Source organism: Neodiprion virginianus, chromosome 6 (assembly GCF_021901495.1).
Source record: "Neodiprion virginianus isolate iyNeoVirg1 chromosome 6, iyNeoVirg1.1, whole genome shotgun sequence".
Classification (NCBI taxonomy): Eukaryota; Metazoa; Arthropoda; class Insecta; order Hymenoptera; family Diprionidae; genus Neodiprion; species Neodiprion virginianus.
Window position 1 is genome coordinate 19,005,441 of NC_060882.1, and position 20,721 is coordinate 19,026,161.

Here is a 20,721-nt window from a genome sequence, read left to right on the forward strand (position 1 = left end):
CGATCAGATGTGGCTAAAGAAATCGTTCGTTAATTCAAATAAATATGATTTCACTTGATGATAAGATAAATTCTCTTTCCTGACGACTTTTTTGCTAAATCAAGAAAAATACCATTGAGTCGCGTGTGATTAACTCCTGCCGACGCGCAAAAAATCTGCTCAATAACTCTTTTGAGTTTTTCCGAAACTGATTATTTTCCCCACATCCAAATCACCGCTGAAGCAAAAAAAAAACGAACAAACCATTATTTTTGTGGGAAATTTGACGCTCTACAAAAAAGGTCTCTTAACATTTTTCATGAAATTCACTCCTTTAAAAGTTATTCGAGATTGAAATTGTATTCAAAAGTAATTTCAATGTCGAATAACTTAAATTAACCATTAAAAAAAAATTCTTCGTTTTTTTTTTTGCCCAGTCTATTATGTATACATATATATACCAACCCTAAAAAGGAAAAATTCCCAACCACTTAGAACAAGCAATAACCCATTAACTCTGGCAGCGACCGTTTCCAGATAATGAGAAAAGCACATATACAATCTCAAGTTTCATTCGGAGAAGGGTATCATTACAAGAAGGCATCAATCGTCACTACTTAAATAACGGTATTCCACTTACAGGATGTCTCTGTTTCGTTTCAAAAATGCGAGAGAAAAACAGGAGAGAAAATAAAAATATAAGGTCAAACGAGAACGAGAAATTTGAAAACCTAACTGCATACTTCAAAGTCACTATAGCATTGCAAAATAGTGATATCCCCCCCTACCCAATGTTTCGTTGCGTTAACGTTGCTATCTTCAGCCTCACACTAATTAAATTTACATTTCGTATTCAGGAATCGTGAAAACCGTAGATATAAATCAAGGTCCATGCACGGTATCGATAAATAGAAATTTCTTCTCGTGCGGCATATGATATGCGTGTTTGTATGCTGCTTGTATACACATTCGTGATGATATTTTTTGTATGCTTACAATCGTGAAATCAGTGTGCGTATATACGTCTTTTAGACGTATGTTCGCTTATAACTCCAGAACTACCGAACCGATTATGATGTTTTTTTCTGTGGGTAGCTACAACGACTGGTCATGTTTTAGGCTATATTTCGTTACAACCGGATCAATAGTTTCGGAGATATAACGATGTTTGTGCACTGAGAAAAATTTCATTTGTTACGGTAACTAGAAAAGTTCAGTAAAACAGATACCGTTAAAAAAAAAACTGTTTGAATATTGTTGGAATTGCGAGAAGCGAGGTAAACGTAATCATTTTGCGCTATTGCCGATCCTTTTTTTGGTAATTTCAACGCAAAATCAGTTTGTTCGGTTTACTGTACTTTTCTACTTAAACAGGACTTTAACGTCAATTTATTCTTGCACAAGCATTAAATTTTCGCAACAGTTGCAAGAAAATATAGCAACAGTGATCGTAATGAGAAAGAATAGCAACGGATACCAGGCTTTCCGTTAACAACTACAACACTAAATTTTCATTTTGTACCTAGAAATATATTCTTCGGTTATGGTAAAAAATGAAAATAGTAAAGGACAAATTTCTCTCGGTGTCAGTGTAAGCCAAGTCGGCAAAGGACGTCGATGATGACGCGCACTTACGCGCACTTATACAATAACAGTTACGTACGATAGCGTTGCTGAAATAAGCATGCGAAAATATCGGTACAATGATAACAGGTACTCACTTTGCTGCTTCTGCCTGGATTCCATAAGGATCATCTGCTCGTGCTTGTGCCACGCGGCATCGGTAGTGTCGGTGCCTGCTACACCTCGCGTTACTGTTGAGGGTTGAACACCCCCGCCACCCCCACGGGCACTAACGCCACCGCCGCCGTACTCCATACCCGCGCCGCCGACTGCCAACGGCAGTTCTCAAAGGCTCATAACATTTGGCTCGCAGGCCACTGGGTTGCTCTGCATCCACCAGGCTCTACTTCCTGTTTTCTCTCGTCTTCTTCTTGTTCTTTCTTACACTTGGACCGGCTAAGATCTTCACTCGAAATAATAATAATACTAATAATAATATATCGCCTCACAAGGGCTACGTCAAATTTTTACCCCTTTATGTTTTAAGCTTCTTCTTTCGATTCGATTATCTTCTCACTTCCTGTTCTTAAAATTTTGCTTATTAATACCGCCAAACCGCACGAACGGATCATGTGTGTTACAATAATACCACGAAAACAGGAAACACGCGAGCGCACTCGAAGAAAAGTTTTTACGCGTGTATAATTTTTCCTCTCGTTTCTTGTCTTCCTTTTCTTTTTATTCTTTTACCGGCGCTTCCAACGCTCCGACTCTTATCACGAATGACAATGACGATGATGGAGACGTCCAGCCAGACACTCGGCTTCCGTTGATACTTGTCGTTGTCCCACGTCTAGCTGGAAATTTACTTCAAACACTCCGACAGATTTTACAGTTTCCCTTGCGTCATCATCGGTGTCTTTATTGCTTTTCGGATATTTTTTTCATCGTCGTCATCGTCATCATCAAACGCAAATTATTGTTCTATCTTAGCAACTGTTCGAGATAACGATAACGATTACGATTACGACGATGACTGTGATGTTACCGGCAAATTAGGCTCGTCGATATAAACAATTCGATAGGCCGCGCGACAGACAAGAATCACATGTGTTAAATCTTTCGGCTAAACGAAATTTACACGTCTTTTCCTCCTCTTTAAGCTTTATTTTCTCTCTTTCTCTTCCCTTCTTTTTATCCCTCTTGGCAGTATTATTTACGGCTATCGAGAGTGTATAATTATAAATTTACCCGAAAGTTAGAGAAATATGTTTTGTTTTGTTTCTTTTGCGTAGGAAAAATAGCTCTTATATACACTAACGTTCGTCTTCTTTCTTTCTTTTTCTTTTTTTTATTTTAACACTACTTTGGCGGTGATTTGTTGCTATTTTATTTAAGTCAAGGTTAAGACTTCAGTCGGTTTTTGTTAGTTTGTTTGTTTGTTTGTTTTGTTGCACTTTTTTTTTATACTATAAATGATTAGTTGAACAGGTATTTATTTTTCGTTACTTCTTCTTCTCTGTATTCTTATTTGTTTTGTTTACTCTTGCTTCGTTCGAGGAGAGTTTGAATAATTTCAAGCTTTTCCGGCAACGTTACAGCGGTCACAGTTCGTAGCCGTTGCATGCGAGACGATGTTGCTTATCTTATCAAAATGTAGCAGTATCGATTAACGTTTCTTTTCGGCAAATAATTGTCTTCGCATTTACATCATTCTTCTAAAACCAGGCCAACACTCACGGGATTTCTGTAACAGAACAAAAGGGGGGGAAACAGATTAATATACCTATTCCGTTATTCTCAATTCGATTTGAAATTGTAAATGCAAAAGTGACGATGAATACATTATTTTTTTTTTGTTCCTTAATTTTCTTAATTTTCTTTATCGATTAATTATTAACACGATATGTTCGGGATATTCTCGATGTTTGCTTGACTTGTACGTATTATATATACCCCCCCCCCCACACACACACCAATTTTAATTGGACTTGTATTTGTTTTTGCACACCTGCACAATACTTTGTATCTACCGAAGAACATTTAGCCCCGTGTAAGCAACATATTTCCGATTAGAACGACATGCTCGTAAGTTGCGATATCATGGAATAATTACTTCTGGTAATAACGAGGCCAAGTATTTAACGGGTAGTAATTAAGCGACTCGAGGCTTGCGCTTCACCTTCTCCAGTTTCAGCCCGGGTAATAAAACATAATTAAAAACGTATACATAAAATTATACATTCAAGACCCTGCAACAAAGGCATAAATAATGACATGTACGAATGTATCCTACACACACGATATACAACGTACGTTAGGGTGTGCCAAAAAAAAATTATTTTTTTCAAACGTACATCATAATTTCGGCAGAGCATCTCAAGTAGTATATCGCACCCAAATACGAGCTCTTAATATTGATATTTAGAGGTGCCCATTTTGTTCTTTCCATTTTCCACTCAAGTAATAGGTAAACGGCTTGACTTACAAACTATCTGAATACAGATTCTTGTCGGAAATCTCACGCTCTGTAAAAAAGTACCGAGATACAATTTTCCTAACCCTACCGATTAAAAGATATTCGCATATAAACGTTGAGTCACAGGCGAATATATATCTTAATCGGTTAGAGTTAGGAAAATTTTATCGCAATACTTTTTTATGGAACGTGAAATTTCCTATGAGAATCTGTATTTGGATAGTTTATAAGTGAAGCCGTTTACGAAACATACCTACTATTTGAGATGCTCTACCAAAATTTTCACGCGCATTTGGGGAGTTTTTATTTATTTATTTATTTTTTTTTTTTTTGACACACCCTAATGTGCATATATATCTCCAACGTGAATATTCCATCCGAGGCATGAATTACTGGGCTATTGAAGTTGACCATTTGAAAAATTGGTAATAACGTAATTTTTTTTTCGTTTTTGCCAAAACACGTGTTAATTTGTGTCTTTTACAATGAATAATTGAAGGTTATTGATCACCGCCGCGACTCATCGACATGCGAATGAGGGTACTAAACGAGTAATCAGAATTAATTTATACATACATGCCGCGATTTAGGCATAATAAATAAAAAAAAAAAAAAATACAAGATGAGTAAAACCGGAAAAAAAAAGAATAAAAATCTCAGAATAAAATATACGAGAGTTACTAATTAATTGTATGTCAAACAAACATCGAATTGTGATATCCCTTTGCATGATAAAATAATAACATCAACTAACAGATACAGATCAGGATAATAATATTGTAAAATGTAAGGGGTAAAATTGACTGAAGGCGGTGCGGGAAAATGGGACGTTTTTTGGTGATATAAAAACGTAGAGGAGATACACGACACAATAATATCGTACTTTGTATTGAATCTATAGTGTGTATAAGTTGTACAAAGACGGATGTATCGAACGTAATAATAAATCTACATTCTAGGCGCGTGGTGAATCATCCTGTTCATTATAAATTATGCGAGCGATATTAAACTATTTTTAAACTGCAAATACCTGCGCACGACTATTTATTCCCATCCAAGAATACGATCATGTCTAGCATACGCAATTCATGCGATTCTTTTACTTCTTTCGCTGTCATCGAATAAATAAATAAATAAATAAATAGTAATCTTCCTCATTATTATTGTGTAGGTATATATTTATTGTACTTGTACCACGATTGACTCGGTTAACTTGTCTCTCTCTTTCTTTTTATCCTTGCTTCTGTTTAAATCACTTTTACATCGTTCAACCCTCTGCGTTCCCCCTTGGGACATATGCGGTATCTGCCTGCTTGCTGACCACTACTATTGCATTTAACGCAATCTAAAGCTCGTCGTATTATATATCTCTAAGATTTTCCCCGCGCGTAATTTACTATGAATATCGAAGCAGATATTTTCCCATTTTTGGTAGGATAAAAATGATCCATTTGCGTCGCGTTAACCTGTAATTGTAAAACTTAAGCGCATGTTGAAGATACTTTGAAATCACTTCAACAACGATAAATCATGAAGAAACAAATTTCATAGTAATTAAGGAAAGTTTGTTGGCTTTAGCATGAGACGGATATAATTTTAATTCTATGATTGATTTATGCCGCATTACGTTATTTTTAATGTTTTTTTTAAGGGTAAACGCGCAATGTAAGGTGTAGATAACGGATTATATTAACTTTTAATTTATAAAAAATGTGACGGTACAAAGAAAATCTTAGGATGAATAAACGAATTGTTCGATACGTTAGGCAGGTGCGCACGGATGAAAATGAAAGAGAAGAGACGATTGAATGAGTGAGTAACCTAGCCAGGAGTAAAATGCATGCCCCTGTACGAAAACGAGTTGATATTTGAGCTGATCGTGAGCGAAGTGCAGCGATCGATAGACCTACGAAGACGAAATGCCCGAAAATTGGCGAACAATTTACGTCAGATATTTCCAGAAATAAAGAGAGTCGGTGTGGAGAAGGTTGTTAAATCTGGAATACCTTAAGGGGTCGCCCTGGTCGATTTCAACGTTGACCTATATATATCCAAATATCGAAATCCACGTATCTCAAACCCAACAAAGGGCTTAACGGCCCCATTCTATACGCAATTTTGAACAAAAACACTCCGATGTATTTTCATCTGAGGCAGAACAAAAGAAATGGCATGAATTCTACGACTTTACTATTGCGATTTCATAGAATCCGTGCCATTTCTTTATTTCTGCGTCAAAAGAAAAATTGTTGGAGTATTTTTGTTCAAAATTGCATATACAATGGGGCTGGTAGGCCCGTTTTTCATGTTTGAAATACGTGAACTTCGATATTTGGAGTTATATACGTCAACGTTGAAATCGACCAGGGCACCCCCTTCAAATAGCGGCAGGTCAGCATCAGGATCGATGTGACACACATCGATAACCTATATCCTCCATGTTTTATTCTTTTCGAAACAGCAATGCATCAGTTGAAGGTAGAAGGACGACGATTTTATACGAGGCTGAAGCTAGTAACGTTATTGTAATGATTTACTTAATGGAAAAATCGTTATTTCACAATTGCAGGAATGTCTGAAATGCAGTAAATCATAATAAGGTAAAACTTATTCATATTTAGAAGAATTGACTTCCTTACTTCAAAGTCACTATAAATCTGCAAAATAGTAATTTTTTCTCCCAGTGTTTCGTTACGTTAACGTTACTAACTTCAGTTTTATGATTTTATCCCCAATAGTAGCGTATAAATCGCCAAACTTATCACGGATTCGAATCCTCTGTAATTTTTCAAAGATGGTAAGAAAAGAACGATGTTCTTTGAATGTGTAAATTTGACAAAATTTTCACTCGTATACGTATTTATGCACATTAACCCGAGGCGGCTCTCTTTCCGAGCGATTTTATTCTGCGTAAAAGCTTGGATTCTTGCACAGCAGCAACAGGAGCAGCAGCAGGAACAGTTTGAGGAGTGGTAACGGACAATTTGTACAGCTTCCGGTTTCAAATTTCTCGCTCCGGACATTTCTGCCGCCGCCCCTCTCCGATTTCACAAACAAACGTTCAAATAACCCTCGTATAAAAAAAAAACCGACGAGAAGAGATTGTAGTACCTATTATAAAGCTTATATCTTGTAACAACGACATTTCGGCAATAATTGTTCATCGTGAAACGTTTTGCCTCGAAACTAACGACATAAAATTTATATACTACAACTAGTACGAAGATGACAAATTTTGTGCTCATTTATTATTATCCGTGTAAATGGAAGATTATTTTGCATCGTGTATTTACCTCGAATTATAGGTACGAACAAAGTGTAGCGAATATACTATACGATATCAATGAAATTCTGCAGATTTTCAGGATTAATTTAAAATTAAACCGGCACGAATAAAAGATAATATTATTAACAGAGTAATCGATGGAAAATGAAACGTTTTTCAGGTATTTCCAGAAAGAGGATTGTCATCGTTTACTAAAAATCGATCGAGTGATACGTCTGCTCATTAGCATTTTAAAAATCTTATAATAATTAAATAATCTCATAAAAGTCGTGGCCAGGTAATAATTATACGTTTTTAAACCTAGGTTAGAACGATTGTTAGAAATTTTATGTCCGAAGTGACCACAGTCTTTGACTTATGCTCGAGTCACACTTTTCAAAACGCTGTTGTTGGCTAAACCCATTTCCAAATAGAATATACAGTTAATTTATCTAGATAAGCACTCATCAATAACAGAGTTAAATTTACCAATGAATTTTACTTTCGATGAAAAAAGAAGCCCGATTGAAATATCGTCACGCGAAAAGCGGTAAAAGACTAACAATAAGTGTAGAATTGCTGCACTATCTTGTTGTTGTTTGGGTCTTTCCTCCCACAGAAATGGTGGCGGTGCCGGTGGTGGGGGAAAAGAACGGCGCGCCAGGTGTTCAGCCGGGGTTTGGTTTTCCAGGGGTGTACATAACGAAATAGGGTTGGCCTCGAATGGTAGGTACCCAACGTATCAACAAACCCCCGGATATACCTGTACAAGGGTCGCAGGGTAGGAACAGCTGTTGTTCATTAATTGTCCGCGAAATAGCCCTCCGAGTTTTATATACAATTTAAGTAAAATCGCACTCGTTCCTCGAGGATTATTGAATTTTCGGAATCACAACGATGACTAATGAACTATCACCGTATAAATATTTGGCGGGGGAGGATTCATCGGTACTGTATATGTATTGAGTAGATATCGATGGATTTACGGAACCGAAATGATTATTTAAAGAATGTAGGTAGTGCGAACAAACTGTGCTTAATTCCTTGCTGCGCAAATGTATAATTAACAAGTATTACATGCGTCGTACTTTTGATTCTCGAAAATTCTTGACTATGGATGTAGAGATAGTTCGAAGATCGCAGTGTCGCAGCTGTCGCTTGCACAAGGAGCAGCAGTGCTGATTAGCGAGCGAGTAGCAACAGCAGCAGCAGCAACAGAAGGAGGAGGAGGAGGAGGAGGAGGAGGAGGAGGAGGAGGAGGAGGAGGAGGAGGAGGAGGAGGAGGAGGAGGAGGAGGAGGAGGAGGAGGAGGAGGAGGAGGAGGAGGAGGAGGAGGAGGAGGAGGAGGAGGAGGAGGAGGGGGGGGGGGAGGAAGAGGAGGAGGAGGAGGAGGAGGAGGTTGAGGAGGTGGTGGTGGAACGATTGAATGAACGAATACAAACTTTCCACATACGATTAATCTGCGTAAAGTGAATATAATAATATATTATGATACTAATGCGACATCTTACCGCCGCCGATGAAATGGATGGGTGACCTTTGGATCAGGGAATTCCAAAATAGAGTTCCCGAACAAGCAGGCAAGGTTTCGCATTTTGTTTTAACACAGTTCTGAGAAACGAATTACCGTAGCTAATCGATTCGGCTTGCTATGAGGCCGGTAATGCGGAAAAAAATATGGGGAAAATTGTGCGAAAAACTGTAACAAGATGGCCGTTATGAGTCAGTCGCGTGATGGTGGTGTCGGGTTGGTAGTAAAATAACGATATTTAAACGCGTTAACGTGCACACGTCAAGGAACGAGCAGGCAGGGCAATATGCGTCGTAAGAGAAGATGTTCCTTTTCCGATAATGAAAACAAGTGAGTAATGGTTATTGGTTTCAGTGCATCAGTACTGGCTGATACACAAAGCCACGTGATTCGGAACCGTTGTCGAACACCGCGGTGCCATGTACGTTGTGTGAAATGTGTACGTACAAGCGCACACACGCGCGCTTTTACGTACAGACGTATGCACGTAGGTAAAGGTAGTGTTTCAGAGATGAATAACAACGAGATGTAGAAGCGCGCGCAATTGCGAACTTAGGAGGGAAAGAACGAGGCGTTGACGGTGCTTTTACATTATTGTGGCGATATTTTTTGCTGACGCAACAACGTGTACATGTAGAAACGACGACGCACTGGAAACGTCGATTCCACGCGGCAGAACCAGTTCCGGCCTTACGAGATACGTGTGAACCACACTCAGACACCACACGTACGTAGTGCAGGGTGTGTGGGCGTGAACCACTGTTGACATGCGAGGAAGTCTCCTCGTTGTTCGGAATAAATTTTGTTTTCACCCAACTGCAACGGTGCTCGTGACTCACTGCCGTTGACTGCTCATCCCCCCCCCCCCCCCTCCCCCCTTCCCTGATTGCGGAATCCCGACAGTCATTATCGCTGGTCAAATAAAAGTCTGGCGAAATCGAGACCGTTGGAGGAAATTGAATATCGGACAAACTTCGTTGACGAGACTCACTTTTTTTATTCCGCAGATTGCGTCGTGACGCCGTTGTCTCGACGGTATTTCGTTCCCTGGCACTGCCTCGAGAAAAGGTGTGTGACTGTGTCTTTGCAATCTTTGCTAGTCGTTAAAGAGATATGTGCGTATGGTATGTACGAAGTTAATTGAACTTTCGACCGAGATTTGCTCTCGCCGACTGGCCGATCGCTCGCTCGCTCGTTGTTGTCAAGTAGGAAATAGCGGACGGGCAACAGTCAGGTTATGGCCGTCGAGACAAGCATGCTCTGCTTACAGCCTGACAATGATCACGTGGTACTCGCGTCGCTCTCTTGTGTTCGGTTTCAGCGCTTTTTACAACAGACTATCGAGCCCTGTATGCCTCTACTAAGCGCGTCCCATTTCCCCGAGTATTTCCTCGCCTGTAAGATTGCGGGGCGTATGGGGGTCAGGGATTCCAATTTCGGGATAAAGGGTGCCGCTTTTAGTTACCCAGTACGTAGAAGAGTCGAGAGATATTCGAGGAGATCCAAGGTGCCAAGCGTTGCCAGGGAATATCGGAGTTGCGTGCCGCGGGCAGCCGTTGCAGACGAGGCACCGGACACCCCTCTAGACAGGCTCGAGTGAACTCGCCCGCTTTCGGGTCAAAAGCACCGCAGCAAAATAATAACAAATGCCTGGAACACCTTCGGGACCGCGCACTGGCACATACGAATCACAAATACACCAACAACAGCTCGTTGCCGTGATTAGGATGAGAAATTTAACAGAAGTAAATGATAATTTTGGCGGTTTTCTCTACCGCACCACTGCCGCCGAGCATTCACCTCATTCGCGTCGTGTAACCACGATCCACAAAATTCACCAAATCACTCGTAAACACTCGACGATCCGACCGAGATTCAGCGGTATATTGTTGTCCCGAGCACCAGTCGATTCGTAACACGTTCACTGATCACGAAAAAAAACGGCGAGGTACAACACGAGAACTGCACGCCCTATCCGCGGGGACACCGCATTGCTTCCTCGGCCGAACATGGAGCGCGATCCATGCTGATTAGTTGACGAGACGTCCGCTGGACGGCGAAAAGCGCGTCGGTCGCTCACCGAGGACTGCCAACCCATCAATTCCCCTTGACAACAGTGCTTCGTACCTCGATTAACACCAAACTCAGTTATGACTCCCTTCGATACCTTACAGTGAGCTCACTGAATGCTTGCGCAACCTTCTCAGCATCGTAAACTTCCTAAAATCGTCGCATTCGTTCAGGTCCCGCGCACCCATCTGTCCTCGACAGCCCATTGGCTATAAGGCTCTGTGTCGCATATTCTGTTTGGTAACTCGACCAATCGTACAAATTTGCCTTGTCAAGTTCAAACAGGAAACTCGCCAAATAGCTAGTTCGATACTTACACCCTAATTTCAGTTGACAAGGTCTCATTAACGAGACACTGTTATATTCCAAAATTCTAATTATCAATAGTTGCAACCTCGTCGATGGTTTCCTGAGAATTCGCCCATCTTTTATAACCGAAATATACGATTTGCGCGTGGTGCGAAATTTCAAAAGACCGCCATATTGCATAATCTGATTGTTTTGATTAGCTACAATTATATATAATAACGAAATCGACTAAAATACTGGCAAAATAGTCTAGTCGATTTCGGTAAGCTTGTCACCTGGCTTAAATCACTTTGTTAGTCAGATTATTTTATAGTTCAATTACAACTTCACGGCAGTCGGCAAGTAAAACACCCGTGGAAACTGACACTTGTCATACGTCGGTCCACAGGGGCAGCACGTATCGTGGTACCGGTAACGTTCGCCCAGGCGTTACGTCACGTCTGCGACAGTATGTTGCCGATAAAATTAAACGTCCGCAGCTAACAATAAATGAAAATAAATCTACAGTTCTTTTACACCGAACGAGTAGAGCATATTTGAATAATTCGAACATTTTTTGCTTGTACCGCAACCGTGCGGCGAGCGAAAAAAAAAATTAAGAATGAGAATTTGTTGGTACGTTAAATGCTAAACAAACGGAACACAAGGAAAATACAAGATACCGCATACGACGCAGTATCTGAGCAATGTCAGAAGAAAACATTAGTCCAGATTACTTTATGTGCTTTTATTGAATTCCCAGAAGTCACCGAATGACGTCTGGTTAGGCAATGCAGTTAACCAATTAGGTTAACCTACGTCATTTTGCCAGAATCTGCGGTTTCTCTCGTATTTCGAAACGTTGTTTTATAATATTGCTTCTTAATTTTGACAATGGAATTCTATAATCTAGAGACTGTCGAATTAAATATCAAAAACGGGAATTACATTTGTCTCAAAATAACCATCTGACGCGCATAATATGTATGATATATTGATTATTGTGAAGTTGCGTTGGGTGTATTAAATGAAACACATCTCTTCACATGCACGTAGAGTACCATAAGATTTATTGCACGTACAAGAAAATAGCTTCACATTATCTTTATTCCCGTAGATATACGTATATGTATATGGGGCGTTCCGTATCAATTCGACCTGCGCCTGACCCTCGACCTTTCAAATCTGCGCTTTTTCGCATCATTCTTCTGACCCTAAATAGCAGTTACAATTTTTACAGATTCTAAAAAATACATTTGATGAGTTTCTAAAGTTTTTTGAAACACCTCGATGGCCGTGATCGAAAACATTGAAAAAAGTTATTTAAAATACTGTGTCAGAAATAAGTTTTGGAATCTAAATTCTTAATTTCCGGGACTTTGTTTCAAGTTGTTTTTGATCTTCTTGAACGAAAAGAAGTAAAACAAAATAGAAGCAGAAGTCAATGTACTGTAGACTGTTGCTTGAATTTTTTTTAGGTGTAATACTGGATTTTTGAGAATTATTCCATAAAGATTTTTATTCCAAGATAAAAAAATTATAAATAATTAATGAGTTTGGAAAAATTTGATTAAGTTCTCAAATACCCAGTGCAGCATGTTTGAGCAACCGCCCACAATAAACTGTCGCTTCTTTCGATCGAATTTCTTTCAATCTTTCTTCCGACAAAAAGTTCCAAAAAAATACGAAGAGAATGCTGAAGCACTCTGCGTCAAGGCTTGAAAATTTTTATATGTGACATAGGATTTTCGAAAATTTATTCGGACTTTTAAATTGCGGCCAAAGATATATTTTTGAAAAATCATAAGAAAACAAATTTGCTCAAAAAAATCCGAAAAAATTGAGGGTATTGTTTTGGAGTTGGGACAACGGCATAAGATTTTTTTAGCGAAATCGAAACTGGTAAGGGTCCAACATTGTCGAGTTGGCGTGGATGTTCCATATACAAACATGTTGGAGTTGGACACTAGTAAGAATTATACATATATATAGTTGACGAAATCGGAATCTGTTAGAATTACTGTATTCTCCTCCATCGTAAAATTGCAGCTTTTATGTACCATACTTTGTCAATACTAAGAGGACTACATACCCCGATGTTCCACCATAATGTAAAAAACCATGGGTTCTACCATACATATACATACATACATACCCATATATGTATATGTGCAAACGTTTATTTAATAAAACTTACCGAAGAAATCAAGTCCTCTGGTTCATCATTCGTAGTATAGATACGTATTATATTTGTCAACACATATCTGATAGTATGAATAGGAAGAAACAATAAAGATTCACGTGTGTTGAGAACTATCAAATCCGCTGACGTTCGTCCCACTCGTCTTTTGCCTTTAGTTGGAATCGTTGGGATCAATGAGCCAGTACCTACTTTGCAGAAATGTCATAAGCAACACAACGAAAAAAAAAAAATTTCACATAGCCGTGTAATGCGTTGATATATTGATTAACACTTGGATATTTGTCAAATTCTATACGTACCTATGTATGTATCCTAGTTGCATATACCCAATAATTCTTTATACAGTAATTACAAACTCACATGTGAGCAATATGTGTAACATATGTAACATAGGTAATCGTTACAACAATTTTTAGAATTTAATATAGACATCCAACGAATATCTGCTGCAAAATAGTATTGAGATAAATTATATCTCATACGTTACGTCGTCGTGATAATCATAAGTCGCGAGCGTTTTTCGGTTAAATTTCTGGTTTATGTTAGTATACCTACTCTAAATGTGAACAAACGCAATAGAAGGAAACTATAAATGATTGATTACTTTTGCATTTATTACGCACATTACATTACATATTCACATTTTTAAAATACGGAGGCTGGATTACGTAGTTCCTACATGCGTAATGTACGAAATTTTATCACTGAATTACATTCGAAAATTAAATCCAAGGAATAAGTATTACAGTTGTATTTTACAATGTATGCAGTCAAAAAAATGCATATCCTTTTAGTTCAGAGGATTATCACGGTGAATTGCAAATATTTTCGCTATTTATACGATAGCTTGAAAAACGTAAAAATAATTTGATAACACGACGATGTGATATGAAATTTCATGAATAATTGTTTATGTTCAGACCTCAATTATCCTCGTTGTAGAAAGATTGAATATCAATTTATGATAAGTATATAGTTAAGAAATCGTTAATTATACTCGCCGTTAGTATATTTTGTTTAATTTATTTCTGGTTCATAAATTAAAAAAAAAAAGTAACGTTTACTTAATCTGTGCCTGTAGATATGTTTTTTCGCGACGTTTTTCTTTGTTATTTTCAATGTTAAATTAGATGTGACCTCTTAATACTTAGATTTCCAACTTTCGGATATTTGTTCTTCGTTTTTATATAAGCACACTCAATTATTCTGTGATTATTTGTACATCTTGCTCATTGCCAATCACATATGGATATTTTAATATAATTTCAATCAATAAAAAAAGAAAAATCGAAAAAAAAAAAAACGAAACAAGAAATAGCCACGGCATTGTTTAAACAAATAACGAAAATACATAGTATTTTACACTTTGAGCAAAAAAAGTTTTTATACATCTTAACACTTACTTATATAAAGTGTTTGCGCCACATTTCATATGTGTTCAAAGCCTGTGGACACTTTCAACGTATTTCCAAATGTTCAATTCAGATGATTTCGATACTTAGAGTGATAAAATTTCTTTGTTCAAGTACTCACTGTAGTAGCAAAAAAAAAATGTATAGATCCAGTTATTCTTCTTAATTCAGGAAACTGTTGATAATTATTACTTTTACTGCGATTGATGCTCTCCTCACGTTTATTGTTAGTGAAGTTCATTCAATTCACTGCACGTTGACGCTTGGCACGGTCTAGTTCGATCAAGTGATCTCACATAATATTTGAAGGAGAATGAAACTAGCTGTTGCGTCTTGATCAGGTGAAGGTGATCGCAGTTGATGTGATTTGTTATTTCTTAGAACTTGTCTCGATAGCTACCTCTTCCACCACGAAATGGTCTTCCTTCTCTTGGCCCTCCACGGCCCTTGAAAACAGGAATTGACTGCCCACGTGGAATTTTAGTAAGTACTATTCGCTCGGTAGTTCTGGCAAACACTTCCGGTTCTTCTTCAATTTCTTCTGGCGAGTCATCAATCACCATGGGACTTTCTCCACGGCTACGATCGCTTCTATTATCATGGAAATGTTCATCGTGATCATCCAAATTTTGCCTGTAACTAGGTGGTAACGGTTCACGAATGAAATGATCACGCAGTATTGGGCCACGGTGTGAGGAAAATTCTTCTCGGCTTCTCGCTGGTGTGCAAAGGGTCAAGGTTCTATTAGGATAATCAGACGACGTACGTTCTCTGCTGAAGCTTCGGTCCTCGGGCCCTCTGGGTGGCGATATAGCTCTGCCCCACGGACGCTTTTGAGAAGAGTTACTCAGGCTCCATCTTAGATCATCAGCTTCTCGTGGTTTTGGTGTATAATCGAAAGTTTCTCGCATATCCCAGTCAAGCCTATCCATGATTGGTCTTTTCTCTTCTTTAGCAGGTTGCTCTAAATCATTAAGATTTACTTGCACTCCAAACTCTGCAGTGATTACTGTAGCTTGGACTTCTTTTTGTTCAGTTTGAACCTCGTCTGTTTGACATATTTTTTGATGCACATGAACACCAGATTTCACAGTTATTTGCGAATGACGCTCTTCCTCCTCGTCCCAGTATATTTTATTTTTCCCTTTCTTCAGTAATATCGAATTTGATGATCGCTCTTCACTTTCACTAGTAGTATCTTCTTTTTGAGGGTTGAAAAAAAATCTACCCTTCATCTTCAGTCTGGGATCCTCGACAGGCAGGTCCCGGAGAGCGTGTTCGCAATGTCGTAGTATTTCTGGCTTGAATCCTAAGCCAAAAAGCAAAGTTTTTTGATTCATCATTGTTAATTTGCATATCAAATTAAAAAGCACCGTTTTCAAGAGCAGTATATTTTCACATATATACTGAAATCACAAATTTTTAATTATTAAATCACCACAGTAGCACGTATCGCGTATAATTCGTCCGGGTATTTAGAATAATTGAATAGTAATGGTCATTTCTTGTAATGAAACCATATGTATGTCTATACAATTATCATAAGAGATGCAATAAACTGAAACCATACAATATTTGTATTATACAGATGTTTGGTTTACGCATGCAATGTTCCTATAACTTTGTACATCATTCGACTAACTAGCTTGCGTATTTCAAATAATGAAATAGCAATAAATCTTCCGTTTGTTTTAGTTTAGTTTCCATAGGAAACCTTGACATTCAGCATATAAAGTGATTAGTGTTCATACAAGCACAAAACTTCTGTCACTTTTCGGGAATTGGATAATTTTGATTATTTTTTTTTATGTTATATACTAAAATCACATTAATCAGGATATCTCACCTGGGTAAAGGACTGGTGGCCCAAGCGAATCTATAATATTTAAAACAAAAGTGGCATTAATACTATCTGATACAAGTGAGGTTTCAATGTTACTGCAGTTTTACTTCTTACAATCAAATGCCTGCAGTTGAGGTTTTACAACTGTTTCAGAAATAATAAAATAGTAAGTAAAATTTTCGCACCTTTGGCAGAAACAGAAGCTTCCAACAGGCTGGATAAACTAGTCTTTCCAAAGGAGGCCTGGAATTTCAGAATGCGGCAGGGGATATTAAATTGAAGTTTAATGCATTTTACCTGGCTTTAAAGCTACCCCAAAATGTCAAGATGTATCAAAATAGGAGAAAAAACGAAAATGACAATTTCTCATAACGCAACTATGTAAATATAGTAGTCGCACCATAACTTTGTGTGTACTAACTGTCTGATCTTCTGACTCATTGACTTTCATCACACATACCATGCATAAATGGTTAGACCACTACACTGGTATAGCCGTGATTAGATAGACGTAGCAAGTAATTTCCTGACTATTAACATATTAGGATGCTCTTAACTTTGTACGTTGGAGAAATACTCCAATCTCAGAGCTTCTATGCTAGAAAGTTATGATGAGTCTACAATAAGTGAACTTTTCATTGAAGAAGAAACTGAAGAGTTCAATGAAATAGTTTCTAGAAACAACTAAATCATGGAACGTTGAGAATAATGTGTGAGGTAGCTGAAAAAGCACACAATTTAAAAATTTTAGTGGTAGAATAAAATTACTTTGGAGTTCGATATAACCGGCGGCTCCGGTGTTTTTAATCTTTCCTCATGTGATGAATGTACATCATTATAAGGAGTAGTGGACCTTCGCATTCCTCTATAGCTCCGAGGTGTGTTAGATCGAACCGATCTAGCCTGAGGGGAAACCGAACGTCTGCTGCTCAGATCAGTTTGCTCTTTCCCCGGGGTCGGTAAAAGCGGTGCCAGGTGATGTAGCTGATTATACATAAGAGGTCCTTGTTCCATGATCGGACCAGGGGCTGGTACGGGTTGAGGTGAAGGTACTGGTAGAGGTAGTAGTGGTGGTTGAACAGGGGCTGGAGCATGTTGTCCATATATCACAGGTCCAGCAGAAAATTCAGATTGAATCATAAGCTGTGGTGCAGACGGATCGTAGTTGATGGATGGAGCCATATGCGGATGGGCCGGATCAAAGTTCATGAACCCTTGTGGTGGACCAGGCATTATTAATCCCTGTGGTCCTGGTGGATGATGTGGCATGAAAGGTGGGTGCTGCTCTTGCTCGTGGGGGTAAATGGGGCTGCCCATTGGCGGCATCCCAGACATCATTGGTGGAATCAGGTATCCAAGATTTGCAGATGGTGGTTGCTGCTGCTGTTGTTGCTGTTGTCGGGTGCTTTCATTCCGAAATTGTCTTCTTATTTCATTGATGAATGGAGATCGCTTTCTTGTACGCCGTTGTGGAGATCTTCCTCTGCTACCGCTTCTGCTACGCCATCGTGGACTGCCTCGCCTATCTCCTGGAGAACGGCTGTACTTTCTTCGATGTCGATCTGGACTTCGACTTCTGTGTCGCTCTCGTGAACGACTTCGACGACTTGAAGGCTTGTAATCACTGTGAAAGTAGGCTATTTCTAAGATTCTAAGTAATCGCACAAGGTGAATATCATACAGGTATCCCCAAATTACTTGTATACATTACGGTTATTACAGATTAATTATTAGTTATTATTACAGAAGTAATAGGATCGTGGTACACTTATATTTCTAAGTTGATCCATTATTGGCACTTTTGATGTTATACTTACTGTAGTTTAACAGAGGCCCGTGATCACTCAACCGTACAAAGAAGCCGAATGCCAAAGAGCTCAGCACGAATTGTAATATGCTTGAGTCTTCGAAAAAAACAAATTCTTACCGTTCACGAACTTCTTGGCGTCTTCTGTGTCGATCAGCGCTACGGCGTCTCTCCTCTGCACTAGTTTTGCGCTCCCAACTCGGTCTTCGTGGATGAGTAGGGCTTAATCTGAGCAGGCTTCTGGGTCTTTCGGGGCTCAGAATTAAGGGGCTTAGCTTATGAGGGCTTCTGCGAGACGAAGGACTTAATCTAACAGGACTTCTGCGAGATCCTGGACTTAATTTAATCGGGCTTCTGCGACGCTCTGGACTGATGACGATGGGGCTCCAGCGACGATGAGGACTGTTTCTAGTTCTGTCATCGCTGCGTCGCCAGACAGGACTTCCTCTGGTTCTTTTCTCTCTGCTTCGACGGCTTTTTGAAATTCCCACTTTGTCCACGTTCTGCTTCTCGGTGATAGTTTCAATGGCTTCCAGTTCCGTCCCAGGTGGCACAACATTGTCCGAATCTAGTAGAGTCTTGATGGCTTTGTTCTTTTCAGCTTGAATCTTACTTTCACAGTCTCTTTGAGTGCGCATTTTATCCCGCTCAATGTCTTTGGTACTTTTGTTTGGATCTCGACGATTTTCATCTCGCTTGCGATCCTCACGCCTGAGCCTCTCTCGGTTGTTTAGGCTTCGGTGATCTCGAAAACGGTTGTGATCCCTACAATTAATCTAGTAGTCATATTCAGTTGCAAACATTTACAATTACAGTTAAATACCACCACAAATACGTCTCTCGTTGCAAATGACTTCTGAATAAACATATAAAATCATAAATGCATATTATCGTTTGATTTGCTTTTCCTCACATCTTACGTACATTTTGAGATGACAAAAGATGAAGATGGGTGTGCCAAAGAAAAAATAAGAAAAGAATACTGAAAAATTTTATCATCATTGTTATCATGATGAATTTTCAACTATACTTAGTAAAGTTGAACATTTTCTTTCATAATGGTAACAGAAATTTAAGCGATCATTCTGGTACATAAATAAATCACCCGCTACCTAGAGATTCGTCTTCGCTCCCTCTCTCTGCTACGACTTTTCGGTCTCTTTTCATGGCGTTTTTCTTCTTCACCTTCCCAGGCGTCTACGACATCCAACCCTTCCATAAAGTCTTCATCGTCCAAGAACTCTTGTAATTCTTCATCCGGTATATCCTTCAATCCCTCTATTGCACGCTGGACGTCGTCGTTTGTCTTTGGCCGCGTAAGCTCCGAAGAATTCTCATTGCACACATCATCGCTTTCTTCTTTCATGTTCTGTAGCTCCAACGTTTCGCTCTTCGTATCAGTCTCCGTTTTTGCAGATTCTTGTCTCTCCAAATCGCCAGATGTTGATTCCAGGTTTTCTGAGATCTCGGTTTCCGTGTCACCCATTGTATTTAGATTTGTTGCTACCTAAATCTTATACTAAACTTACAACATTAGCCAAACTTTTGGAGTATGAGTTTAGCAGTTTGTTCATTATCCGTAACCTCTCCGTACCTCTCGTGTTATCGATCGGATTCTTAGATTTGATTCGTTAGTACCAAGTGACAATCGTGGACTATAAATTAAGTACTGGAAAGTTACCTTCCACACTGACTAGACCACTTAATAATAATTGATAATCAGAGTCTAATGAATCCTTGATCTTCCTGGGACACGAACGGTGTAGTGTAGGCGTGGGTGTAGGTTACAAAGGATTACAAACATAGTTACAAATGGCTGTGAAGTAAGTGCTACCAAGGAAAGTCAGCGTGATCTATGCAGTCAAGTCAACTCTCAAATGACGGGTTTAGAAATAGCGGAAATAGTGCAAGGTGGCACGGAGTGGTTTTTTGTAATTACAATAATAATGTCATTATTGATTTTCGAACTCCTAATTGCTACAGATAATATGACGTACGTAAATCATGTAAATCACCGCGAGAATGGAACTTGACTATTGAGTTATGGCGCGAAACATTTCGCGCCACTGAACCACGAAGTAATCATTGAACATACACTCGCGAAATAAAATGAACGAAATTAGGATGTCGCCCATTTGGCCGGTAGGTAACAATAATGCTACAGGAAGTAACGTGATTCAACATTTGCTGAACAATACATCGCTGCAGGGTTTTGCACAGTAACAAACAACTCGATTCTTGTTTTATCAGAAATTTACCACGAAATTAATTTAATTATTTT

At 38.9% G+C, this 20,721-nt stretch overlaps 2 protein-coding genes across 5 annotated transcripts in view; both read right to left on the bottom strand.

Annotated features, from left to right (window-relative positions):
- Nucleotides 1-10,857, bottom strand: part of LOC124307790 (serine/threonine-protein kinase minibrain) — a 59,084-nt gene extending 48,227 nt beyond the window's left edge. For 2 of the 3 annotated variants that reach the window (XR_006908857.1, XM_046769860.1), the window contains exons 1-2: nucleotides 10,283-10,857; nucleotides 1,701-3,289 (exon numbers count right to left, since the gene is read on the bottom strand). Coding sequence is in view for 2 of the 3 variants with exons in the window: in XM_046769860.1 (XP_046625816.1) it covers nucleotides 1,701-1,857 (157 nt within the window). In the remaining variant the exon portion in view is untranslated. Of the gene's footprint in view, nucleotides 1-1,700; nucleotides 3,290-9,808; nucleotides 10,168-10,282 lie in introns of those variants that run through there. The other variant, XM_046769861.1, reaches the window with a different exon arrangement.
- A 3,114-nt stretch (nucleotides 10,858-13,971) lies between these two features.
- On the bottom strand, nucleotides 13,972-20,608 carry LOC124307782 (serine/arginine repetitive matrix protein 1-like). 2 transcript variants are annotated; one of them, XM_046769846.1, is made up of 6 exons: nucleotides 19,553-20,608; nucleotides 18,561-19,205; nucleotides 17,402-18,257; nucleotides 16,819-16,876; nucleotides 16,637-16,666; nucleotides 13,972-16,099 (listed from the first exon to the last, which is right to left on the bottom strand). In XM_046769846.1, the coding sequence occupies exons 1-6, from the start codon at nucleotides 19,924-19,926 to the stop codon at nucleotides 15,168-15,170; spliced, it is 2,895 nt and encodes a 964-aa protein (XP_046625802.1). In that variant the 5' UTR covers nucleotides 19,927-20,608; the 3' UTR covers nucleotides 13,972-15,167. The 2 variants fall into 2 exon arrangements, with proteins under 2 accessions (XP_046625802.1, XP_046625803.1); XM_046769847.1 differs by lacking the exons at nucleotides 16,637-16,666; nucleotides 16,819-16,876 and having other exon boundaries at nucleotides 13,972-15,905; nucleotides 17,528-18,257.
- Nucleotides 20,609-20,721: the final 113 nt, after the last annotated feature.

Bases quoted from the DNA above. Each gene is read 5' to 3' on its own strand.
- LOC124307782 (XM_046769846.1), bottom strand. From the start codon at position 19,926: ATGGGTGACACGGAAACCGAGATCTCAGAAAACCTGGAATCAACATCT. The intron at 18,258-18,560 runs GTAAGAATTTGT...CTACTTTCACAG, and splicing joins CGCCAAGAAGTTCGTGAACG to TGATTACAAGCCTTCAAGTC. The intron at 16,100-16,636 runs GTGAGATATCCT...TTTTTGGCTTAG, and splicing joins GCCACCAGTCCTTTACCCAG to GATTCAAGCCAGAAATACTA.